Source organism: Haematobia irritans, chromosome 5 (genome assembly GCF_050003625.1).
Source record: "Haematobia irritans isolate KBUSLIRL chromosome 5, ASM5000362v1, whole genome shotgun sequence".
NCBI lineage: Eukaryota > Metazoa > Arthropoda > Insecta > Diptera > Muscidae > Haematobia > Haematobia irritans.
Genome location: NC_134401.1, coordinates 172,991,427 through 173,008,506, shown reverse-complemented (window position 1 = coordinate 173,008,506; position 17,080 = coordinate 172,991,427). Strand labels below are relative to the sequence as shown.

Here is a 17,080-nt window from a genome sequence, read left to right as displayed (position 1 = left end):
GTGTGCAAGAAAATTATAAAATAACGCCTTGATTTGAAATCTTAAATCTGTAGATTTTCACCCGAGAAGTAAAATCTGGAAATTTTACATTTAGTTTCAAGCAATTTTCATGATCAGTGCGCCCTCAAGAAGTGAAGTCGGTCTATATGGAGGCATTACCAAATGGACCGATAAAAACTTAATCCAATACATGTTTTTGTGAGCCTAAAATACCAGAATATTTACAATTTCAGGCAAATCGGATAAAAACTACGGTTTCTAGAAACCCAAGGAGTTAAATCGGGAGATCGTTCTTATGGGGGCTATACTAAAATATGGACCGATACTCACCGTTTTCGGCACACCTCTTTATGGTCCTAAAATACCTCTAGATTTCCAATTTCAGACAAATTGAATAAAAACTACGGTTTCTATAAGCCCAAGACCCCAAATCGGGAGGTCGTTTTATATGGGGACTATACCTTAATAACTTTAAAGTTATACAAAAAATAAATTCGAATGTAAAAAAAAAATATTTTAGAATTTACTAAACCAGAGAAGGAATATTTTCAACACAAACATGTTTCAAGAGAAAAAGGTTATTTTTGAATGGTGCCCTGCTAACATGTTTATCGCAACCATGTTATTTTCTCGGAAATTATGTATCTGTTTTCGTCAAGCACGTTATGTTTGGCGAGAAAATAACATTTTTACGACAAACATTTTATATGGTCACCATCCAAAAATAACATTTTGCTCTTGAAACATGTTTGCGGTGATCATATTCCTTTTCTGCGTGTAAAATTGAAATGTTTACAAAATAGGTATTTCATTTTCGATATTTTCAGAAATTCTCCAATTCCTTTTTTTTCTCTCCAAAATACTAAAAAAAAAAATATTTACGTCAAATAAATTTCCTTGAGTTTGTCGAATAATATTTAGATTATTCTGGTTTTTAATTTGTTTTCAGAATCAGACGAATAATAAACTGAAAACAAAGCTGTTGTGAGGCGATAGATTTCATGTCCTTGAAAGACGAATGCGAATTTTGTTTAGCATAGAGGACACATTTCATTGATAACATAACATATACAATTTTTTTCTTTGTCCAAAAGTCGATAAACTTTTCAATGAAGTCGGGAATCTTATTATATTTGATTTATCTTGATTCGCTTTATATTCAATATAATTCTGATCATTTTTGTCCTTCCTTATTTTAGGAAGAGAAAAACAAAAAAATATAACAGGATGGCTGATAAGTCCCCGGTCTGACACATAGCTGGCGTCGATATTATTAAATGCATATTTTTTTTTTATATAGTACCAACCTTCAAATGATTCGTGTAAAAATTTGACGTCTGTAAGTTAATTAGTTTGTGAGATAGAGCGTCTTTTGTGAAGCAACTTTTGTTATTGTGAAAAAAATGGAAAAACGGAATTTCGTGTGTTGATAAAATACTGTTTTATGAAGGGAAAAAATACGGTGTAAGCAAAATCTATGCTTGATAATGAGTTTCCGGACTCTGCCCCAGGGAAATCAACAATAATTCGTATGCAAAATCCAAGCGTTGTGAAATGAGGACGGTGAACGCAGTGGACGCCCGAAAGAGGTGGTTACCGACGAAAACATCAACAAAATCCAAAAAAAAATGATTTTGAATGAACACAAAATGAAGTTGATCGAGATAGCAGAGGCCTTAAAGATATCAAAGGAACGTGTTGGTCATATCATTCATCAATATTTGGATATGCGGAAACTCTGTGCAAAATGGGTGCCGCGCGAGCTCAGATTTGACCAAAAACAACAACGTGTTTATGATTCTGAGCGGTGTTTGCAGCTGTTAACTCGTAATACACCCCGAGTTTTTCTGTCGATATGTGACAATGGATGAAACATGGCTCCATCACTACACTCCTGAGTCCAATCGACAGTCGGCTGAGTGGACAGCGACCGGTGAACCATAAGCGTGGAAAGACTCAAAAGTCCGCTGGCAAAATAATGGCCTCTGTTTTTTGTGATGCGCATGGAATAATTTTTATCGATTCTCTTGAGAAGGGAAAAACCATCAACAGTGACTATTATATGGCGTTATTGGAGCGTTTGAAGGTCGAAGTCGCGGCAAAACGGCCCCATATGAAGAAGAAAAAAGTGTTGTTCCACCAAGGCAACGCACCGTGCCACAAGTCATTGAGAACGATGGCAAAAATTCATGAATTGGGCTTCGAATTGCTTCCCCACCCACCGTATTCTCCAGATCTGGCCCCCAGCGACTTTTTCTTGTTCTCAGACCTCAAAAGCATGCTCGCAGGGAAAAAATTTGGCTGCAATGAAGAGGTGATCGCCGAAACTGAGGCCTATTTTGAGGCAAAACAGTAGGAGTACTACCAAAATGGTATCAAAAAATTGGAAGGTCGTTATAATCGTTGTATCGCTCTTGAAGGGAACTATGTTGAATAATAAAAACGAATTTTGACAAAAAAATGTGTTTTTCTTTGTTAGACCGGGGACTTATCAGCCAATCTTTTATATGCTTTTTTCCTAAATGTTTTCCAAAATATTTGTCAATATTTTTTTGGAGTTCGTTTTAATGAAATCTTATTTATTTTTTAATAGGTACCCTGATTGGTGTTTTCTTGCCCTGTATTCAAAACATTTTCGGCGTTATTCTATTTATTCGTTTAACATGGGTTGTTGGAACTGCAGGAGCAGTATGTGGCTTTTTAATTGTGCTTACTTGTTGTTGTGTGGTAAGTATAGCAAAACTAATTAATTTTCATAAGTTAAGTTTTCTTAAGATATCCTTGCTATGTAATTTGACATAAATTTATATAATTTACATTAATCATCTATGATGGACATTCAAGACTGCTGTTGTTTATATAATGTTAATATGTTGTAATTTAAAATAAAAGAGATAAAAAAAGGAAATAAAACTAACAAGAATTTCCTCCTATATCACAAGGACATTTAGTACAACTTTTTGTTACCAAACAATTCATAGCATTGATGATGATTACATTTTCAATGAAAATATTCTTCTCATGCATTCAACCTTCACTAAAATCATTAATAATAAGATAATAATAAGTACAATGATATTTTTAATTACTTACTATTTTACGCCCTATTGAAGTAAACTAAACTAAATACCTAACACTTGTTTTTCATTTACGACAACCAGACTATGTTAACTGCGATTTCTATGTCTGCTATTGCAACAAATGGCGTGGTGCCGGCGGGAGGCAGTTACTTTATGATATCAAGGTAAGTACTAAGCACATTTCTATTGACTACATACATAGAGAGGACAATAGGGATAGAAGAGTAATAGAAAATATCAATTGACCTACTTATTGTCATGTCCAGGGACATTTGCATTAATCTTTTTTTTAGAAACTAGTACTAGAGATTATTTATAAATGATTATATTAATAATGTTTTTCATATTAGAAATGTAACAGTCTACAGAAAAAAATAATTATTGGCTTCAATCATGGCATGAATTGCTCCATTCACTGAAATAATTGTATCAATCACCAAAGTCAATTTGACAATCGATTTAAATAACTAATAACAATTAATTGGATCAATTCTATTGAATAATTTTCCAATTTAATTAAGATTTTAATTGAAATAATACACTAACCTTTTATTTGTGTGGGCATTGATTAGTATAACCACGATCAGTTCATAACATTAAGACATACTTGGATGAAGAAAATCAACTTACGCTAAAACTAAAAAGAAGTTAATAAGTTAAAATCAGTTTAACTATAGACGTTTTAGAGTGTTTACGAGATTTTACACAAAAACATACTTTCCTCCCGAACGAAATTTTTGATAAACCAAATTCCCATTTCTTACGAAGTATTACTTTTCAACCAAAATTACAAATGATTTAACAATTGTCGCAAATCTCTTTTATTTTATTTCAAAGAATATGTTTTACGGGAAAAAACTAACTGCAGGGAAGTATAAAAATATACAAAATAAGAGCAACTAGTTGGGAACCATCCTATCCAATGGTACGAATATGTTCATGACATTTTTTAATTACACTCAAGCTCAATCACTTGGCATGAAGAGATTGGAAGAGGGTTGAGAATCTGTTTTTCGTGAGAGTGATTTGTTTTTTCGTGAGAGTGAATTTTTCATTGATAAGAGAGCATAAATATTAGTACTTGTATGTACTTACTCTTAATTTTGGTGGTGAATTTTCGACTTCGAGTGGCCGCATAAATAGAGATCTACACTGGAAAAAACAAAGCTAGCTCGGTTCCAAAGATTTTGTTTTTACGCAAATGAGTTTGGTATTTATTCCGAGCCAAACAAGCGGAAAATTGAAGTAGGATATTTTTAGGATGCAATTCTCTTTAATTTGTTTTTTCGTGATAGTGAATTTTTCATTGATAAGAGAGCATAAATATTAGCACTTGTATGTACTTACTCTTAATTTTGGTGGTGAATTTTCGACTTCGAGTGGCCGCATAAATAGAGATCTACACTGGAAAAAACAAAGCTAGCTCGGTTCCAAAAATTTTGTTTTTACGCAAATGAGTTTGGTATTTATTCCGAGCCAAACAAGCGGAAAATTGAAGTAGGATATTTTTAGGATGCAATTCTCTTTTAAATTTGAGTTTAGCATGATACTAGGAATTTCAGGGTCGACTTCAAGTAAAAAATAAGCTATTAAGCTGCTTGCCATAGAATGAACAAAAAGTAAACAAATTTAAAGACGATTTCAGTAATCTTGAATAATTATCTGAATTATTAAAGCCAAGTTGGTTTTTTTTCAGTGTATTAAATTTCCATACAAAATCTTTATATTCTTCTTTAAAGAAAAGTGGATATAACTATCTTTCTGTTTTCAGATCACTTGGACCCGAATTTGGAGGTGCGGTGGGAATGCTGTTCTACACGGGCACTACCCTTGCGGCGGCCATGTACATTGTGGGTGCAGTTGAAATTGTATTGGTAAGTAGTTGGACCCATAACGTGCAAACATCACAGGGAATACGCAAGTTTGCAAGAGTAAAAAAAAAAATATTTTAAATCAACCTCAATGCATACTTTTTTTGATGTTTTCAACAGACGTACATGGCTCCGTGGGCTTCAATATTTGGTGATTTCACTAAGGATGCCGATGCCATGTACAATAATTTTAGAGTATATGGCACGGGACTGCTGTGTTTCATGGGTAAATTAAACAAAAACAAAAACAATTTATATATATTTAATATTGTTATTGATGCTTTAAGCTTTTGATTACTGGTTTCACTGATTCTATTTGGAATTTAACCCTCCCTTAAAATGTGTTCCTCCTATTCCATCTCTTGAACGTATTCTCTATAGGTTTAATTGTCTTCCTGGGTGTAAGATTTGTTAATAAATTCGCTGCCGTGGCCTTGGCCTGTGTTATTTTCTCAATAGTGGCCGTCTATGTTGGAATATTCGATAACATAAATGGCAATGAAAAACTTTAGTAAGTATAAGACCCCCACTTCTCCGAGCTGTGCCTCAAAAAAGACATAGGCGCAAACCGTATTTTTTGATGAGGGACTCAAACAACAATACCATAACTATACTCACACATACGAAACATACTCTCTGACATCCTTATAGCGACGACAACCTCTCCCAAAAGCACACACATATACACTTAGGGCCCGCGTAAACAGATGGAAGAATTTTCACACACACACACACACACACACACACACACACATGTATATTTTAATTAACCCTCAATCAGATATTAACCTTTGTACCAAAAATAACAGCAGCCGTAACAACAGCAACCTTCACATTTCTGGTCAATAGAAGGAAATTCTAGGAGGTCGGATTATCCATCAGGCATCAGAGATAATGGCTACTGCCACAAACTCAATAGTTATAGCATGATGGTGACGATGATGAGTAGAAGTAAAGACTATCACTACTACACACAGGACTTGTAATCGTTTATTGTTGTTGTTGTTGGGATGTTGAAATAACCTTTGAAGGCTAAATGAATTGATTTATGTAGGCAATTCAATTCAAGCTTTCCAAAGGAGGGGGGTATAATAATAATAATCAATATCCCATTAGAAAGACTTCAACTATAAACCAAAGGAGATTTTTGTATATTAGTCATATGATGTTGAAGAAATAAATTTCCGACTAAGAAAATGTCATATTAGGAAATCACCTTGATAAAATATTTTGCTTAAAATTGTAAGCAGATCGAAACGATAATATATTTGTTTATGAAATATTAAAGAGTTATATACAATGTGTCATGTGTTTATAGAAAGATACAACTATTGTTCGTCAAATCCAACCTTTTTATCCTTCTCCAGGTAGTGGAAGCGGATAACATCTTAGAAATCTCAGAAAAATGTTGTCATCATCATTCCGGATGAGGGAACCGTGTTCCTTGCTTCTTCGGAGCAAGGTCACGGGGTACATTCATTGTTCCTTGGTGTATTACTAGAATCCCCTGTATTGCAAAATTTCTTACATGATCTTTACAAATTCTTAATATCTCAATTTGGGATTTGGTTCTCCTCGGTAGTCAATTTCGGCCACATGGACGTAGCTCCCAAAAACCATACTTGGGCCACGGTGAAACTCCTTAACCCTTTCACTACCGAAATAAAACTAATGTTAAAAACTTTAAATCTTCTTCTGTTTTTACTTTTACTAACAGCATATAGAACAAAAATCGTAATTTTGAGGACCTACCTCAATTACTTCAAGAACTAGATGAGTTTTTTTTCTGAAAACTTGATTCTTCAATTGTGACCAAATGGTCTAACGAAAGTAAGCGCTATTTGGCCTATAATATCTTTCAAAGTGTGAACAAAAGAGAACCCGTAAAAATATAAGCTATAGTTTTTGTCCATTTACTGGAGACATACACTAGCAAAATGGTCTCAAAATTTCGCATTTTGCGTTTATTCTTAAAGAAGTTTATAAAACTGAATTTTAGTGCTCACTAATGGAAAATATTTATAGCTTATTTAGATTAAAGTCTCTACTTTAAAATAACAAAGAGAAAAAAATCGAAACTAAGAGTGGAAATAGAGTTTGGTGTCTTTTCGAATGTCCTTCGTCGGTAGTCAAATGGTAAAACCAATTTTTTACTGTACACATCGAATATTAAGACTCACTCCTTAAATTCGCTTCAAGAATTTTGACAATAGTCCATTACGAGACGGTAGATTGATTATGCGACGCTTTTGTGCCACACGGGAAGACAAAGTACTAAACGGACTACTTTTTTGAGTTTTATACAAAAAAAAAAACACAATTGCTTTAAGTAATATATTTGAAGAAAACTGTCACGATCGGCAGCATCAGTGAATATGTTTAGTGGCAATTCTTAGATACCAGGAATATACTTCACCAGAGAATGAAATACAGAAAGTGCAATTTGATAGAGATATACACAGTCTTACACAAGTTTACATACCCCTGAGTTTTTAACCTACTAACCAAACATCTTTCTTGTTGTTTTTTATAAACCACACTAAAAAAATATTGTTAAAAATTAACAAATACTATGTTTTCAAATTATTTTACAAAAATTAAAGCATGTATATGCATAGTTTATAATATTTTATTATTTCAATAAAATACAAATTCTTTAATCGTATGTAAACTTGTGTGAGACTGTGTACTTCTATTTATTGCACTTCTATTATCCTAATCAACGGTAATAACACAAAAACATTACATGTCATGTTTCAATAAACGCAAAATTATAATCTTGTGTATTTATATCTGTGGTCACAACCCTTAACAGCCTAACTCGAGTTAGGACACAATTGAGTTATTAGCACCATCGTATTCAGCGTATCTAAATTTATTTGCTCTAAATTGTTCATGTTTGTATCTCTTCTAGGAAGGCAATTAATCCTAATTCCAAAAAACACCTTATCCTGATTTTCAGAGAAGATTCAAAACTTTGAACTCCTGTACTGAAAATATTGAAAAACAGACTTAGGCTGTTATGGGTTGTGACCACAGATATATATATATATATATATATATATATATATATATATATATATATATATATATATATATATATATATATATATATATATATATATATATATATATATATATATATATATATATATATATATATATATATATATATATATATATATATATATATATATATATATATATATATATATATATATATATATATATATATGTTCATTAAATTTTAATTTAAATTTAAATGTGATTAATGCATCTTGACATTTTACATACCCAACGAAAAAAAAGTACTTTCCTCAGGAACGAAATTTCCGACAAACGAAATTCCTGAACATTACCGAGAGTACTTTCGAAAATATACTGTATAAAAATTATTGATAACTTTCCGGACTTGTTTAATAAAATCCGAAATCAGAAAAGTGAAAAGTGAAACAAAGTTCAAGATTCAAGAATAGAGATAAAAAAAGAAAAATACTCCTCACCGCCTTCGATGAAGATGTACAAGTTTTTTAGAAATTGAACAACAAAATTATTGAATACATTTAATTGTAACAATTCATTCATGATGGCAACTATTTAAATTCGTTTGAGCAACAGCTTTCCTTTTGGAACGTAGAATGATTTAGGGTTGCCGTTTTAGCTAAATGAATAGTTAACTGATAATTCCTTCAAATTCCATAAATCAGTTAGAAACAAAATAATTCGTTAATTAATAATTTAAAATTAAGTTTAATAATTTAAATTTTTCATAAATATCAAAAAGTTGTTGAACTAGACTCAACAATTTGAATTGTTATTAAATAATATAGGTTAGGTTAGGTGGCAGCCCGATGTATCAGGCTCACTTAGACTATTCAGTCCATTGTGATACCACATTGGTGAACTTCTCTCTTATCACTGAGTGCTGCCCGATTCCATGTTAAGCTCAATGACAAGGGACCTCCTTTTTATAGCCGAGTCCGAACGGCGTTCCACATTGTAGTGAAACCACTTAGAGAAGCTTTGAAACCCACCGCTGAAAAACGTTTTGGTGTTCGGTCGAAGCAGGAATCGAACCCACGACCTTGTGTATGCAAGGCGGGTATGCTAACCATTGCACCACGGTGGCTCCCTATTAAATAATATAAGAGATATAAGAGAAAATATATTCGAAATTATGGTAAGCAATTCAACAATAGTCTCTCATCATTTTTATTGGATTTAAACGACATTTTTTAGTGCCAAAAGAAAACTTTGCTTGTTCAAAAATTTCGTTCCTCAGGAAAGAAAACTCTTCATTCAGTGCAGTTGCATCATAATCACACAGTTGAAATATACTCCGATGTGTTATAATGTTACGTTACGTTTGCCAATGATTAGGCCTTGACATTGTCAACATCGTCAGTATGGCCAGTTTACCATAAGTCAGTTTGCATGTAATTGTTGTAGAATAAAAGCAAATATATTTCCGCACATTTAAATTTAACTCACATTTTTAGACAATGCTTCTTATAAAAGTTTTCAGAGAACCCTGGTATCATTCAATGAAATTAAAAGTGTTACATTCGAAAAACAAAACTATCACAATCGAGTAGATTATGCTTTAGTATTCTTATTATTTTTAGAATTATAATTTAAGTAGCTTCATAATCATTTCAAAATTAGAAAAAATCGAAATCAGAGTGACGCTGCACAAAGCAATATTATGTTTGCTAATTCTTTATAATTATGCTGGAAATTTTTCTATTTTAGTTATTCGCAAGAGAGTAGATTTTATCAAAAGATTATATGAAGTATAAAGCATTCTTTCTATTCAGCAGGTACAGTGAAGGTCTATAACCACACGAAATTCAAGACATATGGAGCATTCACGACATACTAGAACCCAATTGATTGAGTCAAATATATTATCGATATACATATGAGAAAATAAAAAAAAAACAAAAACAATTAAATCATTCTTTCCAACCATTCAAAGATTTCAATTAAGTTATGATAAGATCAAAATTTTATTATTGATTGCATTTTTAAAATTTCTCATGTGTATATTGATGATATCGTTGTATACGAAATATTTTATTTAGGATTCATCCTTAATATTTTACTTTTATCACTTGTAGCATGTGCGTACTTGGAAAACGTTTACTCAAAGATATACACATCGACAATTGCACAAAAGAAGACACAGTACTCTCCGATTTATTCTGTCCAGATGGCAAATGTGATGAATACTATCTAAGTAAGTTCTTTTGATTATTTTGAAAAATAATTGAAAAAGAAATGTAATAAAAATTTGTTTATTATTTTTTTTATTGAAATTTAGATCATAATGTAACCAAGGTAAAAGGTATTAAAGGTTTATCCAGCGGTGTATTCTACGACAATATATTGCCCTCATTTTTGGAAGTAAGTTTCATTTGTTCTAGAGGATATTAATTGAAATTGCTTTTATATTTCGTTAACTTAAATTTTCTTCTCTCACTATCCCTCTCAAGCTCGGACAATTCATTGCGTATGGCAAAAATGCAACTGACATTGACAATATGTCACCATCAACCTACAATCAAGTAATGGCTGATATTACAACATCATTCACTCTACTCATTGGTATCTTTTTCCCCTCCGTTACAGGTAAGTGAATTTGAAATTCATTTTTTTCCCATTCCCATTTTCTTATTTCAATTATAATATGCGGGTGTTGATTTTTATGATCACTCTAATCAATGCATCGTGTACACTGAATTTATATTTATGCATCGTCGTATGGACTTCTGTCTATGTTTTCAGGCATTATGGCTGGTTCCAATAGATCAGGTGACTTGGCTGATGCCCAAAAGAGTATACCAATTGGTACCATTTGCGCCATTTTAACCACCAGTACTGTATACTTATCATGCGTCTTATTATTTGCCGGTACCGTTGACAATCTACTCTTAAGAGACAAGTAAGTATCAACTGTTAAGAGATAAGAGAGTATCTCTTGACAAAAGAGAATGTTACACAAGTTTAGGTTAAGCGCAAAAAAAAGAAATTAACTTGAAATCAAATTGAAAACAAACAAAGTTTCTTAAATCGTTACAATTGTTTCTTTAAAAGCTGTTATGTTAAATTTTATAAATTTATGCCCAAATTCCATATAATCTAAGTAGGCTGAACGTTTTCTTTAAATATTGACTGTAACACAGTAAGGCTTTTCGACATTTTCAAATTCGAAAAGTAGATTTTAAATTTTTACAAATTTTTTAGATTAGATCTTAGATTTTATCCGATGTAATAAAGATTTTCCCACATTACTGGTACATGTGTTAGGCACCCATGAAGTCATTTGCCCAACACCTTAATGTCATAATTCTACAAATATTGGCAAATCCCATAAAACATGACTTCACACAATTATATCGAATTTATTGCACTATTACTACACTGAAAAAATAGTGAACCCACCAGGAAGAAACAATTTTGGTTAATTTTAGAAATTTTAGATTATTTTAACTAAACAACTACACGCAAAGAAAAAAAAAACGTTTGGAAAACGTGTACCGAAAACGTTTTTCTTTTGTTAGAGTTTTTTGAATTGCTTCGAAAAGTATACACTTTTATCACCAAAACAATTCGTTTGTTACAAAATGTTAATTTTTTTAATAAAAAAAGTTATTTTTGAACCAACAACACAGTCCATTTCGTTTATATCAAACACTGTTCTTTTCTGACTTTAGGTCTTTAATAAGACACATTTTACAGTTCAAAATGTAATATACTACAATGTAATGTTGAACATTTTTTCGGAATCTTCCTAACATATCTGGAATATATGTAAAAAAAAACCTTTGGCCGAAGCAGGGATCGAACCCACGACCCTTGGCATGTAAGTCAGACGTAGCAACCACTGCTCCATGTTGCCCAACTAAATGTATTTTTCTGTGAAATAAACTTTGTTTAATCGGCTCGTGGGCGCCGCAAGCTATGCTATATAAATATAACTTATATGGGTAATTGTCTATTGATGACAATAACGGCTACATAGCTCAGTGGATAGTGTGTTGGCTTACAAATTGCATGGTCCGCGGTTCGATTCTCCGTCCAAGCGAAAGGTAAAAAAAATTTTAAAAATGTATAAACTCGTACAATTTCTTCTACATTGTTTGTATTACAGAAAAAGGTGCTAAGAACTAAAAAACTTCGTGGAAGTGAGAAAGATGTGAGGGAAAATGCAATTAGCCACAAAAAAATTTTTTTGAGTTAGTCTTTATGAAATTATTTTTACATCTTGGAAAATAATAAACGTTTATCACAAAAAGTATATACTTTTCTTCCAAATACACTTCCTTTCAACGAAAAGCAAATGAGAAACGAACTTTGTTTGTCTAAAATTTCGTTTGGGAGGAAAGAATTATTTTTTTTGCGTGTAAATTTTAACTACCCTCGCTGACATGACGTCGATATCACAAAAATAAGTAAATATTTTTCGGCTAATTCAAGAAAATTTATTAGACATAATTAATTTGTTTTCGCTTACTCAAGAAAATTTTGTAGTTTGAAGGAAAAAAATTGAAGTTCAAGATGGATGCATTTGTAGTAAAATTAAACAAAATAATGAACTATTTTGAGAGAAGTTCGAATTTGGTAAATCTTTATGATTCATTTGTGTATAATTTTTTCCCGTTTTTTAGTTTATTTAACTAATGTACGCAAAAAATTATTGGAAGCGAAACTTTCTCCCAACATATTAATTCTATGAACTAAAATAAAGTTAAACTGGCTTTAGTGACATAGAGGGTTTACTTTTTTTGAGTGTACATTAGCTGCACTTGAACTTTATATAGATTTTATAATAAAAAGCAATTACGCAAATTAGATATATAATTTGTGCTTATTGAGTACTCACCATCATTTCATGTTTTTTTAAGGCAATTTCGACTTTGGCAAAAAGTTATAGATTTTCCAAACGTTCATATTTGAATTCTTTCACATTTTCGTCTTTACTTTGTTTTATTCAAAACATAAATTTTCTTTCGTTTTCCAGATTCGGTCAATCAATAGGTGGAAAACTGGTTGTAGCCAACATTGCTTGGCCAAATCAATGGGTAATTTTAATTGGCTCATTCTTATCTACCCTTGGAGCTGGTCTTCAAAGTTTAACGGGAGCTCCACGTCTGCTACAAGCCATAGCCAGAGATGAAATCATTCCATTTTTGGCACCATTTGCCAAATCATCCAAACGTGGTGAACCCACTCGAGCATTGTTATTGACCCTTTGCATTTGCCAGTGCGGCATATTGTTGGGTAAGTTGTGAATTATAATCTTGGGCGATTGAAATCTTATTATTCCATAATTGATATCTAGGTAATGTCGATTTGTTGGCACCTTTATTGTCCATGTTTTTCCTCATGTGTTACGGCTTCGTTAATCTTGCCTGTGCTGTACAAACTCTCTTGAGGACACCGAATTGGAGACCACGTTTCAAATTCTATCACTGGTCTCTATCACTTATTGGCCTTACGTTGTGCATCTCGGTTATGTTCATGACATCCTGGTACTTTGCCTTAGTTGCCATGGGAATGGCTGTTGTGATTTACAAATATATCGAATACAGAGGGTAAGTAGTAAATCACAGTCACTCTCTCTCTCTCGCTTCGTTCCAAGAGGAATTTCAATTCCGACATCTTTTACAGAGCCGAAAAAGAATGGGGAGATGGTATACGCGGTATGGCTCTTACTGCTGCCAGATATTCATTATTGCGTCTGGATGAAGGTCCAGCCCATACCAAAAATTGGCGTCCCCAGATTTTGGTGCTTTCGAAACTCAATGATAATCTCATGCCAAAATATCGTAAAATGTTTGCCTTCGCCACCCAACTGAAGGCCGGAAAAGGTTTGACCATCTGTGTCTCTGTAATACAAGGTGACCACACAAAGATCGGTAATCGCGCTGTGGAGGCTAAACAATCGTTGCGCAAGCTCATGGATGATGAAAAGGTCAAGGGATTCTGTGATGTTTTGGTTGCCAGGGAAATTGGTGAAGGTGTTAGTTCAGTGTAAGCAATAGAAATTAAATGTGCCCGCATGCAATTCATTTGATCCATCCAAATCCTTCCATTTAGTGTACAAACCATTGGTCTTGGTGGTATGAAACCCAACACAGTCATTGTCGGCTGGCCCTACAGTTGGCGCAAGGAGGGTACTCAAAGCTGGAAGATTTTCATACAGACCGTACGCACAGTAGCCGCTTGCCACATGGCATTGTTGGTACCTAAAGGTATTAACTTTTTCCCTGAATCGAATCACAAGGCAAGTATCAAGGTAGGAGTATGCGCTTTTTATTACATGGCTAATAGTTCTGTTTTTTTGATATACTTCCTCCGATTCTGTAGATCGGAGGCAACATTGATATTTGGTGGATTGTGCACGATGGTGGTCTTTTAATGTTATTGCCTTTCCTTCTGAAACAACACCGCACATGGAGAAATTGCAAATTACGTATCTTCACGGTAGCCCAAATGGAGGATAATTCTATACAAATGAAGAAAGATTTAAAAACGTTCCTTTATCATTTGAGAATTGAGGCAGAAGTTGAAGTTGTTGAAATGGTAAGTTCTTTAAATTAATTTAAATGTTTTCAGAATTTGAAGGAATTTTATCAATGAACATACATATGTATACACTAAAAATGTTTCTTTAATTTATGTTATACCAAGTTCTGTATTAATTTTGTGTTCCCAAACTAACTTTTATATATGAATCTTAATATTTATTTTTATTCCCCAGATGAACAGTGATATATCAGCTTATACTTATGAACGAACCTTAATGATGGAGCAAAGGAATCAAATGTTACGTGAATTACGATTGAATCGCACGGAAAAAACTAAAGTTGTATGTATTCCCAAAAATCAAAACAAGATATCAAAACCATATCAAAATATCCCTCTTTTGAGAAAATTGACAATATCTGGGTAAAGTCTTTGCCACTGGGGAAAAAGAAAAACTTTCGTAAATAGAAAGAAACAATCATTGGCTATAGATGAATAATCTAAATCGATACGATAAGAAATAAATAATTAATCATGGTATAATTGGTATATGGTTTATTTGTATATTTGGTGAAATGGTTATTCATTTCTGTATCCATACTGCATTGTATAAATGTCCAATATCTTTGCAAAGACTTTACTGGCCATTCGGTTAACACTATCCATATTCATCACATATCATTGATACATTTCTAAAGGAAACTTTTTGTTTTGTTTTTAATTTGGTTTTCTTGTAATATGGAAACCTTTCTTATTTTTTTTTTGTTATATATGTGCATATTTTATTGATTTGTTTGTTTTTTTTTTTACATATTTGGTTTTGGAAATCATTGGATCAAATTGTTTATTTTCTTCAATTGGTGTATATTCATATTCCTTTATTCGATTCATTTCTTTAAAACAAATGCACAATCCTTCATACAAACACACTCATAACATCCTATACTAACTACTATCGTTTCTGTATCTAAAAATTATTTGTTTGTATTAATATAAATTATATACATGTTTTCTTAAAATCAAAACAAACAAACAAACAAAAAAACAATCGTCAAAATTTATTGCAATGGACCAGAAATCGACCACTGGGGAGGATAAAATGCCTTTGGTAAAATACAATCTAATCTCTTCTACATCTCTTTGTTACCACTACTACTACTACTACTAAGTGTATTCGTTCCTTCGTTTTTATAGAGAAAAGAATTGAATGAATATTTTGCGTTTATTTTGCGTTTCTTGTTTTTTCATTTGGTGATTGTGTAGCTGCATTCGATTTCAATACACACAAATTTCTCTTCTTCTTCTTCTTCTTCGTTTCATCACATCCATATCATACCAGCAAGTGTATATTTTCTCATGCCATGAGATTACTCTTTCTACACAATCACAATATAAATATGTCATTTCATTCATTCAACAAAGCAACACTCTTCAGTCTAACGCAAATGAGTGTACTCGTTAGTTCTCTATAAAATTGTCCATATCTAGAGCATTCATTTCAGTCATATGTGTAGATATCAACATTGTCTTCTCTCATCAATACACCCTGAATAATCACAACATCAATGATACATTACATTCAGATAGGTTTCAGCAATATTCTCTCACAAATGCTATGCACTTGGGGGAGAATATAAAATTTGTCACCTCTCTGGTTTTGTTTTCTCTTTGCCCACCATTAATGGTAAAAGGTGAGAGTTCTTGAATGCAACATTGTCTCAGTTTCGCAAAAACATTTCATATCTATGCCCAAGTAACAATATGATCAAGTTAACAGGTTGGCTGATAAGTCCCCGGTCTGACACATAGATGGCGACGCTAGTATTAAATGCATATTATTTTTATATAGTACCAACCTTCAAATCAATCATGTCAAAATTTGACGTCTGTAAGTCAATTAGTTTGTGAGATAGAGCGTCTTTTGTGAAGCAACTTTTGTTATTGTAAAAAAATGAAAAAAAAATGAATTTCGTGTTTTGATAAAATACTGTTTTCTGAAGGGAAAAAATACGGTGGAAGCAAAATCAATGCTTGGTAATGAGTTTCCGGACTCTGCCCCAGGGAAATCAACAATAATTGATTGGTATGCAAAATTCAAGCGTGGTGAAATGAGCACGGAGGACGGTGAACGCAGTGGACGCCCGAAAGAGGTGGTTACCGACGAAAACATCAAAAAAATCCACAAAATGATTTTGAATGACCGTAAGTTGATAGAGATAGCAGAGGCCTTAAAGATATCAAAGGAACGGGTTGGTCATATCATTCATCAATATTTAGATATGAGGAAGCTCTGTGCAAAATTGGTGCCGCGCGAGCTCACATTTGACCAAAAACAACGTGTTGATGATTCTGAGCGGTGTTTGCAGCTGTTAACTCGTAATACACCCGAGTTTTTCCGTCGATATGTGACAATGGATGAAACATGGCTCCATCACTACGCTCCTGAGTCCAATCGACAGTCGGCTGAGTGGACAGCGACCGGTGAACCGTCTCCGAAGCGTGGAAAGACTCAAAAGTCCGCTGGCAAAGTAATGGCCTCTATTTTTTGGGATGCGCATGGAATAATTTTTATCGATTATCTTGAGAAAGGAAAAACCA

The 17,080-nt window shown here is 32.8% G+C and overlaps 1 protein-coding gene across 3 annotated transcripts in view; it reads left to right on the top strand.

Moving 5' to 3' along the window:
* kcc (solute carrier family 12 member kcc) overlaps positions 1-17,080 on the top strand; it is a 72,324-nt gene that overhangs the window by 48,472 nt on the left and 6,772 nt on the right. For 2 of the 3 annotated variants that reach the window (XM_075308765.1, XM_075308764.1), the window contains exons 4-18: positions 2,594-2,727; positions 3,162-3,244; positions 4,852-4,954; positions 5,072-5,177; positions 5,333-5,462; positions 10,072-10,190; positions 10,275-10,357; positions 10,447-10,582; positions 10,739-10,895; positions 12,975-13,234; positions 13,296-13,548; positions 13,625-13,987; positions 14,054-14,240; positions 14,324-14,539; positions 14,718-14,825. In XM_075308765.1, the coding sequence (XP_075164880.1) occupies positions 2,594-2,727; positions 3,162-3,244; positions 4,852-4,954; positions 5,072-5,177; positions 5,333-5,462; positions 10,072-10,190; positions 10,275-10,357; positions 10,447-10,582; positions 10,739-10,895; positions 12,975-13,234; positions 13,296-13,548; positions 13,625-13,987; positions 14,054-14,240; positions 14,324-14,539; positions 14,718-14,825 (2,438 nt within the window). Of the gene's footprint in view, positions 1-2,593; positions 2,728-3,161; positions 3,245-4,851; positions 4,955-5,071; positions 5,178-5,332; positions 5,463-10,071; positions 10,191-10,274; positions 10,358-10,446; positions 10,583-10,738; positions 10,896-12,974; positions 13,235-13,295; positions 13,549-13,624; positions 13,988-14,053; positions 14,241-14,323; positions 14,540-14,717; positions 14,826-15,557; positions 15,591-17,080 lie in introns of all 3 variants that reach the window. The other variant, XM_075308763.1, reaches the window with a different exon arrangement.